The sequence below is a fragment of the Triticum aestivum genome, chromosome 3A (genome assembly GCF_018294505.1).
Source record: "Triticum aestivum cultivar Chinese Spring chromosome 3A, IWGSC CS RefSeq v2.1, whole genome shotgun sequence".
NCBI classification, from domain to species: Eukaryota; Viridiplantae; Streptophyta; class Magnoliopsida; order Poales; family Poaceae; genus Triticum; species Triticum aestivum.
This window is the reverse complement of record NC_057800.1, coordinates 671,884,021-671,906,272: the sequence shown is the minus strand read 5'-3', so window position 1 is coordinate 671,906,272 and position 22,252 is coordinate 671,884,021. Positions and strand designations below refer to the sequence as shown.

Below are 22,252 nucleotides of genomic sequence, written 5' to 3'. Positions count from 1 at the left end.
ACATAGCCAACTGCAGCCAACACAGTCCAGGGTTATTTTCTGTTCTGAGCCACGTCAAGACGTCAACTGCACACGGGTTGCCATGGCGTGCAGGATTTATTCTGACGCATGGATATGATGCACCACCACTGCGTTGAGCTTGAGCAGAAAATGAGAGTCCGTGCAAGTATGCGACTGCGAGTCCTTGGAGCACACATTGCACGTAAGACGCTTTCCCCAAATACCGGTAACTCTGATCTGTAGCGTCGTGGTGTTGTTGGTGGTGGGATGCATATGGCCAAAAAAATTGGGACAAGGTAGGTACTCATAAAACAAACAAGGGAGAGAGTCCATGAACCAAATTGGGCAAAACATATATGCTTCAATATTAGAAAGCTTACATGGTATATTCAAGTGGTACTAAATAATCTTATAGAAGGGCAAAACAGTATACACAGTCTGCAATAGAGTGGCCACAAGCAGGACGACGGCGGCTACAAGTGAGATAAACACCCAAGGATTCCTTAAGTACCTCTGTATGAAATTGGCTCGCCACTTGTTCCTCCTCATCGTGCACTGGGCCTTCACCCGCCGCTGCACGTCGTGGAGCCTGCTAGCCGGGCTCATCACTCCTCCTTTGTTGAGCGTGTTGTTGAGTAGCTTGGCCACCTCCTCGTCACTGCCCAGCCCACACTCGATGATGTTCTTGGATCTCAGCAGCGCCACGTCTTTGGCCGAGCTGATGATGTTGTCCATGAAGATCACGTACGCCGTCACGTCATTGCCAGCACCGGGGTGGAGCCGCTCGAACGCCATCAGGTTCAGAAACTTCTTCTCGGTCCTGTCATCAACCCTGATCGCCGGCATGCTTAGCTTGCCACGTTCGAAGTGGACGTCGAGGAGGCTGTCGGTATCGCTCACCCTGAAATGGATTCCGGCCTCGTATATCTCCATCGCCGAGGGCATGACATACGCCGTCGATCCGGTGCGTTCTTGATGGTCGCCGTGGGTGAGGCTTGTGTACAAGATGTCGAGAGGGTGGAGCCCAAGGTGATTGATGCCAACCAAGTGTCGGCGCCACGGACATAGAGAATCAAGCACCAACCTGCTCACCCGTGAAGCGTTCTATAAAAATTAGTTAGACATAAAGTTAGAACTAACAAGGTTGTTCTGATCTCCATCGTGTGTATGACCCGACTATGATATCTTTGTAATAATATTAACAGGTTCAATATATAATGTTCTGATTAATCTGCATTATGACAATCTTATGCCACCTCAAGGCCGAGAGTATAGCTATCTTTTTTTATTCGATGAACATATGAATTTTCAAATTCTTAGAGCAAACATGGTGGCATGCTTGAATTCTAAGTCTACACCTAAAAGAAATACCCCTGAAAAAATAACTCGTCAAACTGGAATATGAATTTAACAGGAATGGGTTCTACGTCCCAGCGCACAAGGTTCAAACCCCCGGTCTCTGCATCATTGTTGCACACATCCATTTTTATCAATTAGTAAGCAGAGTACAAAACAAAGTAGCCACAACCGAACCATTACAAGATATGAAAAAAGCACCTACAACTAAGTCGACTTCTTCTGCAGCAACACCTTCAAGAAGGAATAACGTTCTCACGTTATCACCGCCACATCCGGCCAAAGATGAAAGATGATCTAGACAAGGATTTTCATCCCGGTTGACAAGACCAGCTAATGAAGACCAGTACGACAACAAGTAGGCGTGTGCAACCATGTATATGTATAATTTTATATACTCCCTCTGTCCGAAAAAGCTCGTCCCAAGTTTATCCCTCAAATGGATGTATCTAGCACTAACTTGATGCTGGATACATCTATTTGAGGGACAAGCTTTTTCGGACGGAGGGAGTACTAGTTAATGTTTAATCTGGTTCAATTGCAAAGAAAAATTAATCTAGTTGAAGTATAAAAAATTCATAGAGAAATGTGTCATTTTAATCACACAACGTCATGTAAAGTCATACTCCATCCGGTCCATGTTATTTGTCACTCAAAATGATGTATACATGTAGATACATCTATTTGCGCGACAAGTAATATGGATCGGAGTGAGTAGTGAAATTAACTTGGCAGGCGGCTATTTTTATTTCGGTCAGTCAAATATTTTAGTTCAGCTATTCAGTTCTTTGACATAAATTTTGTGTGCAATGAGGTTAATGTCACTATTGCCGAGATTTGGGACGGGGTTCAAATCAAGATCTCTTTTGGGAGGGGCTTTGATGCTAAACTTATGCAGCAACAGGAAGACCTTGTACAGATTGTCCGGACCAGATGGCCTAGCAATTACATGGTTCTGGCCTGCATAGTCGCAGTTTCTTTATGTAGTGATTAATTTCAGGGGGGAGTACCCCCATCTTTGTCCCTGCTGTTTGAAAATTACCCATCGTTCCCCCCAGGGTACAGGCTCTTGTCACACAATAAATTGCTCATTAGAGACAATTTGTGTGAGAGACAAGACATCCCTGATAAAAGATACTCATTGTGCTGTAGATTAGAAACTCGCCACCGTTTCTTTGAATTTGATGTTATTGGCACTACCCTGGAAAGAAGTGGGAGTCATAGTTGATGTTCCTGTTGTGCTTGACAGCTATGTTAATGTTGCAAGTCCTTGGTTGTGTAATAAGAAAAGAGGCTTTAGCTTACATGATTTCTTCTGGATTAATGTGGAGTTGTGGACCACTTGGAAACTGATAAATGACATATTTTTTGGCCATGCAGTTTGGTCTGTTTTGCGGATGATGCGGCGACGCCTGTTGCGCTTGCTCAAAAGATGGAGGCCACTGTGTCCTGATGCTGGACAAATGCCTCCAGATCATGGAGACCAAGGCGAGGGAATGTTCCCGGCTCTGCTCAGCTCAGCATGAAGAAGAGAACAACTGTGCTGGTGCTGGGATTTGGAAGATGGCGCTCAAGCTATTGATCTGATCAGGAGTATAGTCCTGATAGCTAAAACTAGCGTGTAGTGCGCGGCGGCACGCGCCACATGGATTGGTAAGTTATTTATTTATTTTTTGTAATTTTTGGTAAGTCGTCTCAAGGCTTAATTCACCACAAATTAGTTATTTGTTTTTTTTGGTAATTTTTGGTAAGTCGTCTCAAGGCTTAATTCACGGCAAATTAGTTATTTGTTTTTTTTGGTAATTTTTGGTAAGTCATCTCAAGGCTTAATTCACGACAAAGTAGTTCATATAAGAAAAGGGTGTATGCATAAGTGATCTACAGTAGGTGGGAAAAGGGTACATCTAGTCTAGGCGGTATATGCATAAGTGATCTACAGTACGTGGTGATAGTGGCTACTGGATACAAAATTGCAAAGCTCTAGTTCTTTTCTTAGACCTGAGGTTAGCTAAAAAAAGGATTGTTCTTCGCTAACAAATAGAAGATGATGCCAACAATGAGGCTGTTTCAAGACCCCATTTATTTAATCACTACCGGTCAGTTTTCATACTACATATATACTGGGAAACACTCAAGAAGACCACATGTGCAACTTTAACACAGCTTCCTGGAACAATCAACTGTCTTTTTAGAGAATTCATTAGCATGGATGATATACAATGCGCCAAATCCATAACAGCTCGGCTTCATGGAACAATCAACTGTCCTTTTAGAGAATTAGTTAGCACGGATGATGTCCGATCAGCACGATGTATGCAAACATTTGAGTTGCTTTAATATCAGGATTGAAATCTGTAGAAATTCATGTGACCAGACCACACTATCTAAGGACCAAGGAAAATCTCATGATAAAATTGTCAGCTTTATGTAAGATAGCAATGATGCTAGAAATGGGAAGTTCCAGGGGCCTAAGTTTTATACTGATAAAGGCCATTAGAACCTTAGAAACACGGAAAATCCCTTGTGGCCTCAAGAAAACAATCAAGTATGAAAGAAAAAAGAAAGAAAATAGATGGAGTATATAATTAGCAACCTTCCAAAATAAAATACGATAAATGACATGGAGAAGGCACAAGTTCACTTAGATTTGTAGGTACTTCCATTTAGAAAAGGAATTGTACAAACTAATTGCTAGAGCAGCAATGAAGCAGTGAACAAAAAAAAGAAAAGATTGTAGGAAGTTCCACATAATAAGCAGCCTTGAGATAGAGATGACAAAAGGCTAAAACGACCTTGGCTCCCAGAAGTTGTGTAGGGTGTGGTCGTTTTTTCTCAGAGTGCAAGAAAGCAAAGAAAATAATAATTCTGAAGTTACCCAAATATCCACAATAGGGTTATTTACTTGCAGTAATTGGTATTGAAAAGGTAGGCACTAAGTAGCTCTCTAATATATATTTTGTTTGGAGAATCTTATAGGAAATGTTGGTCTATGCTCTTTACTATTTAACCAGAGCATGATTATTATAAACAAAAAATGGTACATGCATATTAGACAATGTGAATCAGTAGGCACTGAATTGGAAGCATGATTAACAAGGGAGAAAGCGAAGTCCTCTTATGCAGCTGTTAGTTGGTAGTTGAGCAGTTTTAACATGCTCCCCCTTATCTCCTTTTTTCACATGAGAGGTAAGAGCATATAATAGATCTGACCCGTTGATCTCATTAATTGGTGGTCTAATTAACTCTTACCTTCTTACCTGACATGTAAAAAGCTGGGGTAAGAGGGAGCATGTTAAAATTTGCCTAGCTGGTAATCAGGAGCTAGAATGATTTACAAAAGGAGATGTATAGCCAGTTCAAGCATTTAGGAATCAGTGGATACTCAACTGTAAGCATGATCCATAGGAGAGAAAGCAGTCAGATTATGCAACCATTAATTGGTAATTAATGACCGGTACGTTTGTAAGCAGCTCTGTTAGTAAGAACAGATCTTGTGAGCTCAAGAGACCAAACTGCTACAGTCCAATTTCTAAAGCATTTCTTGCAAAAGAAAATACAAACAATACTGCTAAAAACATAAAGTCATTGTGCCAATATCTCCTACAAAGATCAAATGGGGAAATAGGTACGGGGAAATTTAAGTGGTTCTGGAATAAGAAGGAATTTCTCATCTGTTTTGCCAAATTGCACTGCATGTAAAGTTATGCCCAAAATGTTATGCTTGACTCGGGAATAATGTAGTGCAGCAGTATATTGCCAATAAATCATGCTCAGTTGTACTGGAAGCCAATATACTCCACAAGACACATCTCGTCAGAACTAAAGTTCCAAATGTACATAGACATCAAGCTGTAGCATTTCCTCAGTACGTCAGTAATGCACATCAAGTGCTTATGTGTTTGAACAGCATGCGAAATTAAAACAGAATTCCTACCAGGAAATGGAACACAACGTAATGGATAGATCAAGAATAAAAACGATTTACCATGCTATATTAGAGATGTAGGTCATGAATTTCTTGCACATACGGGCAGGAGCTGGATCTCAAAATCCATGTCCTCCCCACAGACTTGCACACATACCTGGTAAACCTTCCGTTTAGACTAATAATCAATTAGGTATACAATTTTCTGTACTATATGCACCCACCTTCTGATCTGAACTTGTAAGCAATGACAGTTCATCTCCTTGTAAAACAAAACCTTTCTGCAACGACATATCAAACCAAGAGCAAAAAAACCTCCCACATGTTTTTTCCCTTACATCAGTAAAAACAGAAGTCTAGATAATACAAACTATCATCTAATCTAGTAATAATTATGGTGTGTGTAGTTATATAGATTTGAACAGTGGATGTGAAAAAGAACAAAAAGAGGAGCATACCTTAGTGGTGTTGCTACTGCCAATAAAGTGACGACCAACTGGAGAGCTACCGCCTGAGAGTTGCTAGCTCGCTGCTTGCCGCGTGAGTGACAGAGGAGGAGTCGAGAGCTCGTGGGGAAAGGAGGGGTGAAACACTGCAGCAGCTCGCTGTTGGCTCGCCTCCGGAGGACAGAAGGCCGTGGGCAGTGGGCTCGTCCACCGCCGCCACCAAGTTGGAAGCTGGCGCTGTAGGCTTGCCGAGGAAGGCGGAAGGGCACCGCCTAGGACCAAACTGAGAGCAACGCCGAAAAAAAGAGAGCAGATCCGTCAGCATCATCCTCTCGCTCGCCCGTACTGGCAGATGACGCGTCGGTTCCCTTCTGCGCTTCCGTGGGGAGAAACATCAGGTGAAACGCCATCACTCGGGGCATGGGGGATGCGTGGCGGTGACGCGGCTTGCTGGGGCGGCGGTCGCCGGGATGTGCCGAGGACGGCGCTGCACACTCTCAATCTTGGCTTCACGGACGCAGCGGACAGCAACCCATCCGTGAGGATGCTGGCGAGCACCAACTTGACGCGGTCGTGTCCTCCCCGCGAGCCCCACCGCCTGGTGCCGCCACCGCTCGTCTGCCCAGTCACCGTTCCATGACCATGCCGTCCGCGACCGACCACCACAAACGCCCCTTCCATCGCCACCTCTTCGCCGAGCGGCGTCACCATCGTCCCTCTCCGCCATCCAGCACCGTGGGTTGGCTGTCCCGGTGGTCGCCCGTCTCGTCTTCCTCTGGGAGGTGCCCGGTCGCCTCCCTTGTGCAGCCGGCTAGGACAGGGTGTATGTGAAGAGGGGGTGGTGTAGCCGTAGTGGAAGGAGGTGCGATGGCTACGTGCGCCACCACCTTGGCCCGGGGAGGGTAGATGTGAAGCCGTCGCTCCGAGAGGATTTGGATGCCGGCAGTCGGGCCTGGCAGAGAACGGGAAGGATGGTTGTGGGAGCCGCGATCTGGGAGATGAATAGGGGCATTTTATAGTCGTCTACATCGGAAGCAGTTTTGATGGGATGCCTCTCGAGAGGTCCAGAGAGACAGCTCTAGACGCCTCCACATCCACCCGTCTAAATAGGCCACTGCCACGTAATATCAAAAGACAAGTACAATAATATAGAGGAACTCTCCGGTAGAATCTCATGCACACGCGTCAATAGACAAGGTCATCTGACTTTGGCAATCACCACGTCAAATCAAACGTGCTAAAACCATCCAACCAAGATTTTTTTACTGCACCCAGGAAAACTGCTGGACACGCGTCACCCCAACAACCGTGCTAAAAAAAAGTTCAAAAAAACCAGAAAAATGAATCCCTTACGGGCCTAGTATTCTTAGTATTTGTAGTGGAGACTGGCGCAGGGTAATACCGTAATAGTAATACTTTTTTGAAGTTTTTCTCCCAAAAATTTCACGCGTACAAAGTTGTACTCCTTCTGTCCCATAATATAATATACATATTATTGTAATAACATCTTATATTATGAGACGAAGGAAGTAATACTTATTAGTAATATGTACTAGTGTGTTAAGAACACAGGGACGATGCACGAGAACAATGCCTGCCAAAGAACTTTGTGAGACTGAAGCCACTGTCCTCGTGACCTCTGTAAGTTAACATAAGATGTTTTTAGTTGCGGACTGAACAAATAAGCTGCCAGTGTGAAATATTTTATCCTTATCAATCGCATAAGTGTTCAAGCCTTTTCATTAAAGTTCATTATAATAATCAAGAAAAGTCTTCGTTGTACTAGATGCCGGAAGGAAGGCCACAACAAAAAAACATATACAACGGTTCTTCTATCCCGGCATCAAGTTGTTTATCGTGTGAGTATCCACGTGTATTTCATGCATACTGCGTATGTTTGTCCGTGCATGATAATATCTTTCAATTATCTCTATGCCTCTCTTTCAAAGTTTCAAGTAAGATATCACTTTCACACAAACGTTTGGCTGGCTCCCCTTTGCAGCCTGCCAATCAAGCATGTCATGTCTCCTTCTGTTCCTGTCCAGGTCGGCATGCAACGACACTCACTGAGCGATGCTTCTACGCCACTTAAACTGAATCCAGCAACCAATCCACTCAGTCGAATCAATTCCTTGAATAAATAAATCTATTGCCAGTGAAGACATTATTGTCAAATCCAACTACTCCAATGCAGATCGCATCAACGGTAGCAGTACTTTAAGTAAATCTATCAGTGAAGTCATTATTGCCGGTTTGAATCTGGTGGATCGATCGGGATTTCATTGGCAAACTACGGACGGAAGGAAACTAGTGCTTGCAAGGGGGATGAATGAAGGAGCGAAAAGTACCTGATATTTGTGGTGATCGAGGACAATGAGGAGCCTCTGGAGGAGGAGGAGCGGCAGCTGGTTCTCGACGACGACCATGTCGGACTGGATGTAGTTCCACAGGTAGAGGTAGCCGTACTTGCTGAAGACCGGGTCGTTGGGCGCGTACTCCTCGTGCACCTTTCCCCGCAGCGCGTCCATCCGCATCGCCTCCACCAGGAAGCACCCGTCGGTGACCATCAGCTGCACGAAGCGGTCCCGGTTCTCACCGGCGCCGCGCCACTCGTCGCCGAGGTCCTTGTAGGCGTCCTGCAGCTGCTGCGCCACCTCCGCCACGGCGGCCACGAACTCCCGCAGCGGCCGCCCCGAGCGCTTGACGAGGTGCACCACGGCCCGGCGCTTGTGCTCCTCCATCGGGAGCAGCTCCGGGTCGCCGTGGTGGAAGGGCCCCAGCGAGACCAGCTCCGGCTGGTACGCCTTGCTGTTGTGCAGGTTCTTGATCCGCTCCGGCACGCGGTAGATGGAGTGCCGCTTCCACCGCGCCATCTCCGCCGCCGGGTCGATGTGCATCTCGCCGATCGTCTTCTCCATCTCCACCACCCAGCTGCTCAGCGGCGCCCCCGCGTCCGCCTCCACCGTCGCCGCCGCCGTCGCCTCCCCCATTAATGGATCACGCTCGGGACTGGACTGGGTTCAGCTCACTGGGGCACTGAGCTGGAAGGTCGCTGCACTGTCGCTATGGAGAAGGGGCAGGCAGGCAAGTTGCAATTGGTCGGATGGCGCCCACACCCATGGATTGGAAGCGCACGCTACCGATGCCGATGATCGTCTTCGGTAAGGACAAGGAATTTTCTTGCGTGGGCTCCCTCCACCATAGGCCGCCCCTTTCGGCGGTAACCTAACCTTGTCTGTGGATTATTTATGGTATCGGCGGAAAAAGCAAATCTGGCCGGCCCCAATAATGCAGTGACACGACCACCATTTTTCCTCACATTTTTTCTTACTGATGCTGAGTTTATGCCCGGTTCCACTGTCAAGAGAGGAGCTAACGAAATAGACTACGAGTAACCGGCATCCAGCGCACAAGTTTGAAAGGTGTACAAATCTGAGTACGCGTTCCTGCTGTAAAGGGAGTTTCCAGTTTGGCAGAATGAGACGGGCAATGCTAGACCTACGTAAGGTCTGTTACGGGTTCAACGTAAACAACATCGTGAAGAAAGATTATTGGATCGGTTAGAGGGAACGGGCCCACCCTGTTAAAATCAGGGGGCGAGAGAGGTGTATGGGACGGAAATAATATAGGCCTTCATAGCCACTTCGTAGGTGTAGGATTATCGGAATGGGACTCAAGAAATATGCATCAATAGGGTTTTTGCAGCTACAGGTGTCAGTGAGCACTTTATTTTAAATATTTCGTTTTTTTAATGCTAAAGCAATTCCACACATGGTTTTTTTATTTAAAATAAAGCGCTCATCGAGGACACCCGGGCTCTAAATTGACATCTTTGTACACCGCAAACAAAAGCAAGGTAAAAATAGAGAAAGCTCTGATAGTAAACAAGCAGCAAAGGCTAGTTACATGCAGCACAACGGACGATCGATCCCAGCCCATCAAACCACACCGGCGGCAAGACCAAAAGATCAACCGGTAGCATATGAACAGGCGGTGGGCGGCGGCTATCGCCGCAGCTCAGGATCCCAAACACGTCAGTAGATATCTCTGCCAGAACCAGCGAGCTTCATCTCCATCAACGACGGAATTGCAGGCTTCGATCCGCCGAGCGAGCACCATCCAGGTCCCAGGGGCCAGCAAGGGCAGTGTGTCCTGCTCCTGCAGCACACCATCTTTTGTTTCTGTTTGACGGACGCCGCATCGTCGATAGTTCGAGGCGTGGCTCTGACAGCTGCTACATCGAAAGCAGGAGAGAATATTTTTGACCTCGCGTTGGTTTAATCCTTAGTTTCAAGTAGTAGTAAGACCCTTTCGCTTTGCGGCAACCCATCACTGTCTCAGCTCACTCTTATCTGTGTCGGTCTTCAACCTCGCCTCAGTGTCTCCACAGTCCACACCTTTCTCTTTTGCATCCGATACGACCGAGGCATGCACGACACTGTTTAACCCAAATCACTAATTAGAAGGTACTCGTTGCAAAGACCACTACACTTTGCAGCGCGCCACTTGTCGGAATCCGGAAGTTTTCTCTTTTTTCGTAGATTCGTTTATTCAAAACGTTTTATCTCTTAAACCGTGCGTCCAAATCTCGAACCGTTTTCACCGTTGAATTCCTCGCGTCGAGATCTTCAAAACTAGAGTCCCATATTGATAGGTTTTGACGAACTTTTTTTTCACGAAAAAAAACGGGCGAGAAAACCGAACCGGGAGCACGGTTTTTTTCCTTTCCGAAATAGGCACGCCCGTGCATCTCGCAAAATCACAACCGTGCCTCTCGTGGAAGCAAAACCATGACTCTCGTGTAAGGAAAAAAAACAGAAAACGTGTTTTTTTTTCTGTTTCCGAGAGCCACGGCTGTGACTCGCGAAAGCACAACCGTGGCTCTCGCGAAAGCAAAACCGTGGCTCTCGCGAAAGAAAAAAAAACAGAAAACGCGTATTTTTTTCCCTTTTCAAGAGGCACGGCCGTGACTTTCGCGTAAACACAACCGTGCCTCTCACGGAAGCAAAACCGTGACTTTCACGAACGAAAAAAAATAGAAAAACGCGTTTTGTTTTTCCCTTTCCGAGAGGCACGGCCGTGACTCTCGCGAAAGCACAACCGTGCCTCTCACGAAAGCAAAACCGTGACTCTCACGAAAGAAAAAAACAGAAAACGCGTTTTTTTGTTTTCGAGAGGCACGGCGGTGACTCTCGCTAAAGCACAACCATGCCTCTCGCGAAAGAAAAACCGTGACTTTCACGAAAGAAAGAAAAAAAACGCGTTTTTTCATGAAAAAAAAATTCGGAATTTTTTTTGATCGAAAAGTTAAGAAAGACCAGAAAAAACCAAAACGTCGAAAAAACCCAAAAAACAGTTTAAAAAGCCGAAAACACGTGCGGAAAAATAAAAAAAAATAAAATTCAAAGGGAGCGTCCAGAGCACGACACGTGACAAATGTCTGAGAACGCGCCAAATGGCGCTGATCGTTGCGAGGCTCCCGAAGAAGCGCTCGTTAACTAGTTGCTCCCCTGTTCAACCCATTTTGAGAAACACGGTAGGCCGAACAAGCCGGCCCGGCTCGGCCCACCATAATTGTGCCCGGCCTGGCCCATGGGGGCATGTTTACTAAACAAGTGGTGCTGTGCCGGCCCGTGTGCTGCACCATCTAGCCCAGGCACAGCCTAAATGCTATTCAGGTCGGCACGACACGACGCTAGGCACGCCGGGCGTGCGGGAGCTATATCTCGCTTATAGCCAGAAATGTGCTGCCCTCGCCTAAATGCTTTCCATCACGTATAGTCATTGGGCAGCGCAGTTTTGTCAGTTTCTTCGATTTTTTTCCTTCTTTTTGTTCTTACTTTGGCTTTTCTGTTTCTTTAATGGGTTCTCATCATTTTTTTTCCAACCTGCCTTCTCCATTTCTCTCTCATTTTTCATGGGCTTTCTGTTCTTTCTTATGTTTTTGTTTCTTTTCTTAGTTTTCCTTTTCTTTCCCAGTTTCCATTTTTCCTCTATTTTTTGTTTCTTTCTTGGTTTTCAATGTTTTTTTATTTTTTGTTTCATTGTTGGTTCTCACTGTTTTTCATTCCTTTTGCACTTGTTTCTTCATTTTCTTTAGTTTCGTGTTTTCTTTGCTTTTTTGGTTTTCATCGTTTCTTTTGGTTCTTGGTCTACACTTTTCGTATACGTCAAGAACATTTTTCTAATACATATTTTTTTAAAATTCAAGTTTAACAAGTTTTTAAGACATTGTCAATATTTTTCTATACACAATTTGGACATTTTTTAAATGCTTGATAAATATTTTTAAAATATAAGATTAACAATTCTTGAATCACATTATAACATTTTCAAATGCTTGATTTGTTAGATTTATGGCGTGATCTCAACTATCTCTTCTTCTCTCTAAATTTTTCTCTGAAGAACATTACACACATGAGGTAGACTGAAAACAGAGGAACACAGTCACACAGAGAAATAAGAGTTTTGCGATGGGTAATTCTTTGCATCTTTTCTGGGGCTTTGTTTATTCCATCTTGCAACTGAAAAACAGAAGGAAGCTCGCCACAATCCAACTAAAGAAAACTAATACGCGTGTCGTCCCACGGGCTAGGATCGTGCCGAGTCTGGAGCTAACAAACCAAGCTAAAGACTAGGACGGGCCACAACAAGAACGAGCTAGCTTTTGGCCCGTGCAACCTACATAAATTCGACTAAACCATGAGACTGCACTTATGTTGCTACCAAGCAAATAAACAGAAAAACTAAATGATGCAGATACGTCAAGGTTAACATCATTCAGCTCCTCAAACTTAAGGGATCTGCTCCAATGAACGTACTCCGATTCTGTCCCTAAGTTTCAGGAGGCTAACTCTTCCCAACGCCTTTGTCTATATCTGCGAGCTGATCTCTTGTGCGTACAAATTCCACTTCTACGCTTCCATTCTCAACACATTCACACACATAATGATGTTTTCAGATCAATATGCTTACTTCTTTCATGATTCCATCAGAACTTTCCTTTTGAGTTTTTTTAAGGCTCCTTTTGAGGGTTGAAAGCTCAGATATGTATTTTTTTGAGCAAAAGGTTCAAAACTCAGAGAGCGTGGCGTCGTCCATAAAAGAGGGCACCGATGGGGGAAGATATGCAGCCCAGTAAATTTCAACCCGAAAGCCCAAAAGATTTCAGCCCAATTGCATACCCACGAAACAAGTGTCCAGTCCACTACTGCCTAGGTCACAGACTCAGAGCGAAGGGACGACGAGACGCACCTGCCAGGTCTACACGCGCCGCCGCCTCCAGGACCCTCCGCCCCTCGCCGCCGCCTCCAGGATCCTCCGCCCCTCGCCGCCTCCGTCCTCCACTGCAGCAGGAAGCAGGTGACCTCCTCCCCGGCTCTCTCATTCCCCTCTCTGTTTTTCTCTGCCGTAGTGTGTGCTCGCCCTGCTCGGTGCGTGCCTGGCTGCTTACGCCGAGCAGAGAGAGAAACAGGAATGGCAACAGCGGCAGCAGTAGTGGGTTGGCTCGGCCTGTAATTGGGAATAGGTCTGATTGGTAGCTCCCAATTTGCTAATTTGTACTGTATTATTCATCTGTATATGTGTCTGGCTGTCTATATCTATATGATGATGCTTGCTGCTTGGGAGCCTAATGAAAATTTGAGAAATGAAGAGCCTAGGAAAGGGGAACGACGAAAATCCGTTGACACTATTTTGTAGTATTGTCACATGTTGTGTTCTCCTTCTCAAGAATAAAAAATAAAAAAGAGCACACACTCACGTATCCTTGAATTCGTGTTTTGGGGAAATGCCGTCTACCGGTATATTCAGTGTTCGTATCCCCGTCCCGTGTAACTTAGCTGCTAAGTGCCAAGTACTTACCTGTTCCTCAACCGGCAATCTGGCATTGCATTAAAGAATCAACTTTCCTTACATGTTCTGTGTTTTGACGTCTCGTCCTGCTGCAGATTGAAGCTATGGCCTTGGTTAATAAGCTTGGTAATCTGCTCAAGAAGGCCACTAGCTCGAATCCGACTCTCTATCAGGCAATAAGATGCATGTCATCATCGAAGCTCTTCGTTGGAGGTTTGACCTCCTTACAGCTTATACCTCTGTTGATGATCTGTTCAAAAATCAGTTGTTCTGCTGCGATGCTGTTCTCTGACTGCCATGAGTAATTGTTGCAGGGCTTTCCTTTAACACAGACGAGGGCAGTCTGAGAGATGCCTTTTCCCATTATGGAGAAATTATTGATGGTATGCAGTTCTTAATCTTTCTCTGTGCTCATCTTGGGCTGCTGTTTTGGTAATGGTTTTTTCTTCCTTTTTGCTTTGTTCTTTCCAGCTAAGATTATCGTAGATCGCGACACTGGAAGGTCTAGAGGTTTTGGCTTTATAACTTATGCAGCAGAAGAACAGGCTTCATCTGCCATCATGGCCTTGGACGGAAAGGTAAAATCATAATCGGGATGAACTCTAACAGATTTTTTTGGTGCTGTGCTTTCTGATATTAGTCTAATTACTCTATGTTTAGCTGAGAAATTTCAGACCAGGATAAATTTGTTAGAACTATATCTTGCCCCAATTCTCTCCATCAAAGCAATGTTTCTTAAGCTTGTTTTTTAACTGCGTATTCTACATTAATGATGGTGAAACTCCTGTTGATTGGTTGGAAGTTCGTTGTACTTCCCTGGATGTCATGGCTGTGTCTTTAATAACAAAGAATGAGATATGTGGTGTACATCAGTTATCACTGCAATCCGATTCAAGTTGGATAACTCTAGCATGTAATGGAAGTATTGGGAACTGTGATATTGATGTTATAATAGCAAAAAAAGTCGTGAATTCTGCCACATCATCTTTCTTAATGCTCTGCTAGCCTGTTAGGAAAATGTAATTATGTCAAGTTCATCAGTGAGTGAGCTTACTACAATTTTTTTCATCACCTTCCCTTGACAGGTTTACTGTAGGAGTTTCAGTTTCAAGAACATGCAATGATTCATATAAGTTTCAAAGCTTTGCATCTAATGTTGCCCATCAACTTATTTCTTCCTTATCTCAGGATCTACATGGACGCAACCTACGGGTTAGTGCTGCCACTGAGAGGACCGCTGGCTTCCGTAATGGTGCTGGTTATGGAGGTGGTGGTGGCGGCTTTGGAGGAGGAGGATATGGCGGTGGTGGCTATGGAGGAGGTGGTTATGGTGGCAACAGTGGTGGTGGCGGCGGCTTTGCTCCTGCTGGCGGCGACAACTTTGCTGCCGGCAACTTTGGTGGTGACCGTGGTTTCGGTGGAAACCCAGCTGGAAACCATGGTGCTCCTGCAGGTTCCACCAGTGGTGATGAGTTCTCCCTTGGCACCCCTGGTTCCAGCTTTGAAAGCGCCAAGAATGACGATGTCATGGACGACCTCTTCAAGGATGATGAACCTGACAAGTACGCCAGCAAGAATTTCTAGGGCTCCAGTCTGCATCTCCTTCTGCAAGTCCCTAGTTATGTACCTTGGATAAGTGTGAGGTGAATGATCCTCCAGACCAGAGACTACTTTCCGGATGACTGTCTAGTAGAGACCAAATAACTTACTCGAGTACCTGCGTTGAGGTGACAATGAGAATGCACTTTCAGTTTGCCTGATTTAGCATGTTTTTCGTTCTCTTCACAAATTATCCTTCAGCAGTGATGATATTTTGGGGATCATGTTTGGAACCGTTAGTTTTGTGGTTTCATCAACCGACCTGAAGCTCATTCTGATAATGGCCTGACAAGGGTTACCCAGAACAATTTGATTGGTGGCCACAAGGATCATATTGTTTTCTGTCAGTATTTTTTCTAGGTTTATTTACTCGGATTATATTTTGTCTGTTCTTCTTTGCCTATATCCCATGACCTGTTACTCCTCATTTGCTGTTTTCTGTTGTGTCTGAACTGCCTGTGTAAACCCATGCATATAGAATGCAGGCTTTTCTGTACAATGCAGGGGAATCCGCTTGAGGTTTTCTGCTCCTTTTCCATCCAGTCATACAAACTCGCATTCATTTATTTGAAAAGAAATCAGCTCGATCAAGAGACATTGTTGTTTGGCAGGTGCTTCTGAACCCATTGAAAGTAGCAGTTTGCGGCAGTTTCCTGAAAGAATCTCCACGGGCCTCCCTCTGAAACTGCACTACTGTTCCTCTCTCAAACTCTTCAGAACTAAACGTATTTTCTCAACAAATTTTTTGACGGGTAAAGAACTTTATTCCTCAGACTAGCAAGATGCCCGTGCATTGCACGGAACATCAAGATGCATTTTTTTTACAAAACACCGGTTGTGATTGACCCATGCAGGAGTAATCCCATGTGTAAAAACTAATGATATCTCGAGAATTTTATCGAAAAAATGGTATCTCGAGAATTTCATCAAAAAAATGAAAGATGAGAGATAAGGTGAGGAGGAATAGAGCGTGGTGGTGACTGGTGGTCGGACTGGGCGGAGGCATGGGGATGGACGGCGCCGGAAGGTGGCAGCGGCCACCATGCTAGATTGTTCTAGAGACTTCCTTTTTTAATTGCTCAGCAATGAGGTTGTGGGAGATAAGGATGAACGAGGCAAGGCCTTATCTGTAAATATGGAAAGAGGTGCGGGTATCTTTTGTAAAATTGTCATAGTTTGCTTTCTATCTATCAGATATAGATCGGACAGTCTATATTACAAGATGGCAGGCACACCATCATCACCAACTCGGTTTTTTATAAGAATAGAGATAATAGAGAGATCATGTACAATGAGATGAGAAATGAAGTCCGGAATTGAGCTATCCCAAACCTCAGACGATCTATTACTAAGGGAGTATTTTGCTAAGCTATCTGCTACACTGTTGGCTTCGCGGAAGCAATGGATCACGTCCACCTTTGTTAAGCTTGCAACAAGAGCTTTACATTCAGAAAACACCAGCTGCATCCGGGCCTAAATAAACATCTTGATTGAGTATTTTTTTTTCAACAATTTATTCAGTACGTGTGCACAAATCCTGGGCAATGCCGTCAACAGACCATAGTATATCAGTTATCAATCGATCTGCAGCTGCCATCAGGGGTGCACGGGTTTGCGCCAGTTCACGGACCTCCGGCACCGGGCGGGCACCGTCCATGTCATATTCCGGCCGTCCCTCTTCCTCTCCTCCGGCGCCATGCCCCGGTACCTCCTCCAGTCGGCGACCACGTCCCTGAGGTCGTGCACCTTGTTGTCCACGCCGACGCAGCAGTCGGCGTGCATGGTGCAGGCGCTGGCGAGGTCGTCGTGGTACTCGCAGAACCCGCCGAAGTAGACCGTGTCCAGGGGCTCGATGGTGACCCCCAGCTTCTGGACGAGCTCGCGCTTGATGTTGCCGAACACCGACTGGTCGTGCGCGCCGGGGAACCTCGCCCGCGCCGCCCGCCAGTACTTGAGCATGCGCACGCCCCGGCTCGTCGCCTTCACGTAGTAGAGCCCCGTGTTGAGCGGGTTGTCCAGCGGGCGCGCCCGCGCCGCCGAGTAGTCGTCGGAGGACACGCTCATGTCCGCGTACACCGGGATCCGCCGGAACGGGTTCCGGAGCACGATCATGTCGGCGTCCTACGGTACATGCAAGCGATAGATATAAATCACCATTGATTAGTTGTGCTTGTGGTGTTGTGGCGTTCAATCTCACGTACGGTGAAGAGGAAGTTGTAGCCGAGCTCGAGGACGCGCTGCTGGAGCTCCAGCTTGGTCCACACCAGCTCGAGGTACTGCTTGGACATGAACCGGGCGGCGGAGGTGAGGTTCACGGTGGTCACCTCGAGGAGGTAGCAGTGCGGGTGCACGGCGGCGCACCGGCGGAAGCCGGCCGGGTCGAGGGCGACCACGAGCAGGTGGTCGAGGAGGTGCGCGGTGTCCTCGCCGTTCTTGAAGCTCTCGAGGTAGAGGTCCAGGAGGGAGCCCGGCCGCGCCCACGCCTCGTTCACCGACGTGATGATCACCGTCCGGTCCTCCGTGCACACCTTCGGCAGCAGCTGGGCCAGGCCCGGGAATCTCTCCGCCTGCGCGCGAGATAATAAAATGGGCTCATTTAGAAACTGAAACATAAGTACGGTGCAAAGGGCCCGTTAGGGGTGTGTGAAGCGGGAGCTCCTATTCAACGCATTTTGCGTCAAACAGCGAAGCGACCACGCACGGACCCCCCGACTGGGCCGGCCCGAATAGAGGGTGATGTAGTGAGCGCATTGATGTTAAAAAAACGGAAATGCAGGCAGAGTCTCTGTCACCAGGATTCGAATAAGTCGGATGATTTCCTCGGGAAATCATCCGCCTAACCAGCCGTCCGATCTGACGGGGGTTGCCGTTGGATCGTAGCACAGCCTCGTCTTCCTTCCATGTACGCAGCGCGGCAGTTGGATCGCAGCACAAATCTCGTCTTCCTTCCCTGTACCAAGCGCAGCAGCTTCCATGGCAGCACTGGTGGCGCCGCCGACGCTCCATTGCAACCTCCGGCGTGCTTCACTGCAGCTCCGGCAACGCTCCATTGCAACCCCGACGACCTTCCGGCATGCTTCATTGCAGCTCCGGCGACGCTCCATTGCAACCCCGACGACCCTCCGGCCTGCTTTACTGCAGCTCCTGGCGACGCTCCATTGCAACCCCGACGACCCTCTGGCGTGCTTCACTGCAGCTCCGGTGATGCTATATTGCAACCCCGACCCTCCGGCGACGCTTCACTGCAGCCGCGGTGGAGCTCCAATGGCCCCAAGAGCTCTCCAATGCAGCTCCGCCGCCGGCGACTTGCAGCATCAGCAGGTTGTATCGCAGTGCTGTGGCCATGGATGCGTTGCTCTGCATTGGAGCACAGATGGTCGTCGACGAGCGCGGCGCATCGCCGGCGGTACCGACGAGCGAGCGCCTCCCCCGTACGCGTTGCGTCACACCCTCGAGGATGCAACGCCGCGGCGGTGGCGTGCGGACTTCACCGTCTCTCCATTTGTGGTGGGATGCAGGAGCGTGGTGGAGCCGTCGCTCCCTTTTTCGCAGCACCGTGGCCGAAGTACGCCATGGGGGCTCTCCTCTTCTCGCGAGCAGAGATGGGAAAGAGAAAAAAGTGAGCGGGGATGAAAACGTGTGGAGGAGAGACGGGGTGAAGAGATAAGGCCGGCTGAGCGAAGCGGTGGAGGGCAAGAGGACACGTGTCGATCAACGGGAGCGGCTTGCGTTTTGTTCTTTTCATCCGACTTTAGACAAACGTTTTCCTTCGAACTCAGCACCTACAACAACGGTCGGAGAGAGCTAACCAGTTGACCTAACAAGTACTTGTGAAAAATCAGAGCGTGGCGATATAAAAGAACCCGGACAGCTTTTTTGATATAGTTCGAACTTTCCTCGGAAATTGTTATTTTTTGTAGCAACGCACAAAGTTTGAATAAAGAAGACAAAAATTTGAAAAACTCAGACAAATTCCAAAAAATAAAATAAAAGCGTGAACATATTTCGGCAAAACAAATTATGGAATTCTTGAACATTGACTGAAATAGCGAACATTTATTGACTTTTGAGAACAAAAAATTGAATAATGGGAACAATTTTTGTAAAGCGCAAAGATAATTTGAAATTCCTGAACATTTTTTTAAAAGCTCGAACAATTATAGAATTTTGAGAACAAAAATTGAAAATGAGTTCATGTTTTGAATTGTTAAATAATTTTTTAAAAGCTTGAACATTTTTTGAAATTTCAGAACATTTTTCGAAAACACGAACAATATTTGGATTTGTGAGACAATTTTTAATATTCTGAATAGTTTTCTATATTGGTAACATTTCTTGACTTGTTGAACAGTTTTTCAGAAGCATAAACATTTTTTTTAAATTGCAGAACATCATTTGAAAACAGGAACATATTTTAATATTCTGAACAGTTTAAAAAACACGAACATTTTTTGAAATTTCGGAGCATTTATTGAATTTATGAACAAAAATCAGAAAACATGAAAGTTTTGGAAATTTGAAAACAATTTGCAGAAAACGAACATTTTTTGAAACTTTCATGTATTTCTAGAAATTATGAAACAAATTTTAGAAAACAAGAACATTTTTTGAAAAAATAGGAACATTTCTTTGCTTTTTCGGCAAAACCGGATTGGGCAGTTCCTAAGGTATCTATGTAAGTGGGCCGGCCCAAGCAGCGTCACTCGGTCGTTCCCATGTGCGAAGCGGCGGCATTTTGCCGCAATGAGCGGCCAATAGGAAATTCCGTGTGAAGCTAGTCCACTGTTTGTAAAAGTGGAACTGAACGAGGAGTACAAAAGCCCATTTTGGCCGTGCTTTTAGACGACACCTTACTGACAATAAGCCAAAATTATACTAGAAAAAAAAACAATTAGACCTTATCAATCTTGATACTTCATCCGTTCCTTTATACTAGGAGTATATTTGTTTTTCAAAAGTCAAACGAGTGCATGTTTGACCAAGTTTTTAGAAAAATATATCAATATCAAAAATACAAAATTTATATCATTTGATCCATCATGAAAAGTAGTTTCATATTTTATCTATCAAGTATTGCTGAGGTTTTTATTTCATTCTATAATCTTGATCAAATATTCTAATAATTGACTTGCATGGAAATCAATACTATGAGATAGAATGCAATAGAAATAGAAACAAGGATATCGAACGGGTTACCTACTCCTAAGGGTCAAAGCAAGCCCTTTAATTCAATTCGTTATTCTGGAACAAAGTATATTGTACTCTGTTTTTTCTAAGTAAGAGCATTTCCCGATCCTTCTTCCTCCTCTGTCCTTTATCCCTACCACGAGGTTCCATTGTCGTTATTGATCACCTTCTTGCTCTTCCACTATTTGTCCATCCTCCTTGAGTCGCCGACTCTTTGCACCTCTTAATTCTCTCAACACGATTAGTTGCCCCACTCATCTTCACCCCCTCCCTTCTCTCCTTTTCTCTTCTTTCATCCTCCCGATGTCTGCTTGCCACTTATCTTCTTCGTAGCGGGCCACATAGTGTGTGTTGCGCCTTGAGCCCAAACATTGATTTGCTCCGAAGATATTTTGATGAAGCAATCATAGATTTGAGCCATTGGATCGATCATACATACTCCTTCCGTTCCAAAACACTTGAAGTTCTAGCTTTGTCCCAAGTTAAACATCATTAATTTAACCAGATTTACATTAAAAAAAATGCTAATACACACACCATCAAATATATACAGCACAATATGCAAATATATTTTTATGATGAATGTAGTGAAACAACTTTAGTGTTGTAAATGTTTGTATATTCTTATATAGACTTGGTCAAATGTGATGAAGTTTGACTTAAGACAAACTATAACTACATGTATTTTGGAACGTATGGAGAAATTAGGGCCTGTTCAGAGTCCCTCCGCTCCATGAGGCCGCTCGCCGAGCACGCAGAGTTCCAGTTAAAAACCGTGAAGAGAGTGAACAGGTACTCCGCAGATTCTTAAATTTCAGGGAGAGGGCGGATTGCCGAACAACTCCTTAACATCACCCGTCTGGTATTCATAACATAAAATTTATCATAGAAGGAAAATCTTCATCGTACCTAGTGAAATTTATCCATGCAAGTGTTTATCGAAAAAGGTTTTCGCCCCGCTTTATAAATAAAGCAAACCGCCACAGAGCACATACATGGACTAGTTCAAACACACACACCCAAGTCTCACACACAAGTACGAAGGTTCTGCTGAGGGCACAACTCAACAAGGTCTATGCAAGTGTTTAGCCCCCTCAAGAGCTGGGCAAATGGATAAATAAAAACATGGGATGGAGGTGAACACGTGTGCATGGATAAATATACGATGGGCTTGCTTTCTTGATTACCTCATGTTGCTGTGGTGCCGGAGCCGTCCCTGGGGTCCCGCCGTTGCTGTTCCCCAGCCAGCTGCCGGAGACGCTGGACAGCTGCTCGCCCACCCGGTCGGAGGCCAAGACGAAGAGGAGGATCGTGGGCAGAGCTGCCCCGAGGAAGAACGGCACCACGTGGTGGCCGCTCAGCTTCAGGCTCCCCTCCTTCACCGACCCCATCGACATAGCTCTCTCCGAACCACGACGCAGAGATAGATAGCTAGCTCGTCGAGCGATCGATCGGCAAGAATACGAGGAGGTACTAGCTAGGAGGCAAGCTTAGGTCGTTGCAGTCCACTGCCTACACGGGTGGGCTGGGTCATAGCTAGCTGTATATATGAATTGGTCTAGTTCTTCCAAAGGATCGACCAACGACGTGTGATTAGCCATGGCCAATGGGATGGATCCCTTGCTAGCCTATGCTACCCAGGGGGGCAGGCAATTTCTACGGTTGTCGACGCGGCCGGGGATGCGGTTTTCTACTGGTATACTCTTCACCGGACCGAGGGAGTACTTGTCAACGATGCGATTGTGTGTGCAAATGTGGATGTTTTGGATTTTCCGGATGCTTCTTTTTATTGACGCGTTCAGTTTAGTTGCACGCGGTCAGAGGTCACTACCTTGGACCACCTGTGCGTAGTAACCCGCTGAACGTCCGGCTAGGGCGACCTTGC

At 45.9% G+C, this 22,252-nt stretch overlaps 3 protein-coding genes across 4 annotated transcripts; 1 reads left to right on the top strand and 2 right to left on the bottom strand.

Annotated features, from left to right (window-relative positions):
* Window positions 1–332: 332 nt before the first annotated feature.
* On the bottom strand, window positions 333–8,952 carry LOC123063111 (UPF0481 protein At3g47200). Of its 2 annotated transcripts, XM_044486849.1 has the most exons (3): window positions 8,076–8,952; window positions 901–1,104; window positions 695–832 (listed from the first exon to the last, which is right to left on the bottom strand). In XM_044486849.1, the coding sequence occupies exons 1-3, from the start codon at window positions 8,715–8,717 to the stop codon at window positions 827–829; spliced, it is 852 nt and encodes a 283-aa protein (XP_044342784.1). In that variant the 5' UTR covers window positions 8,718–8,952; the 3' UTR covers window positions 695–826. The 2 variants fall into 2 exon arrangements, with proteins under 2 accessions (XP_044342783.1, XP_044342784.1); XM_044486848.1 differs by having other exon boundaries at window positions 333–1,104; window positions 8,076–8,950.
* A 3,942-nt stretch (window positions 8,953–12,894) lies between these two features.
* Window positions 12,895–15,341, top strand: LOC123063110 (glycine-rich RNA-binding protein 2, mitochondrial). Its single transcript, XM_044486847.1, has 5 exons — window positions 12,895–13,089; window positions 13,677–13,794; window positions 13,896–13,964; window positions 14,053–14,159; window positions 14,770–15,341. The coding sequence occupies exons 2-5, from the start codon at window positions 13,686–13,688 to the stop codon at window positions 15,163–15,165; spliced, it is 681 nt and encodes a 226-aa protein (XP_044342782.1). The 5' UTR covers window positions 12,895–13,089; window positions 13,677–13,685; the 3' UTR covers window positions 15,166–15,341.
* Window positions 15,342–16,660: 1,319 nt separating this feature from the next.
* On the bottom strand, window positions 16,661–22,047 carry LOC123059034 (uncharacterized protein At4g15970). The gene is made up of 3 exons (XM_044481691.1): window positions 21,555–22,047; window positions 17,382–17,747; window positions 16,661–17,301 (listed from the first exon to the last, which is right to left on the bottom strand). Exons 1-3 carry the CDS (start codon window positions 21,762–21,764, stop codon window positions 16,777–16,779), a joined length of 1,101 nt encoding a protein of 366 aa, XP_044337626.1. The 5' UTR covers window positions 21,765–22,047; the 3' UTR covers window positions 16,661–16,776.
* Between the last annotated feature and the right edge of the window lie 205 nt (window positions 22,048–22,252).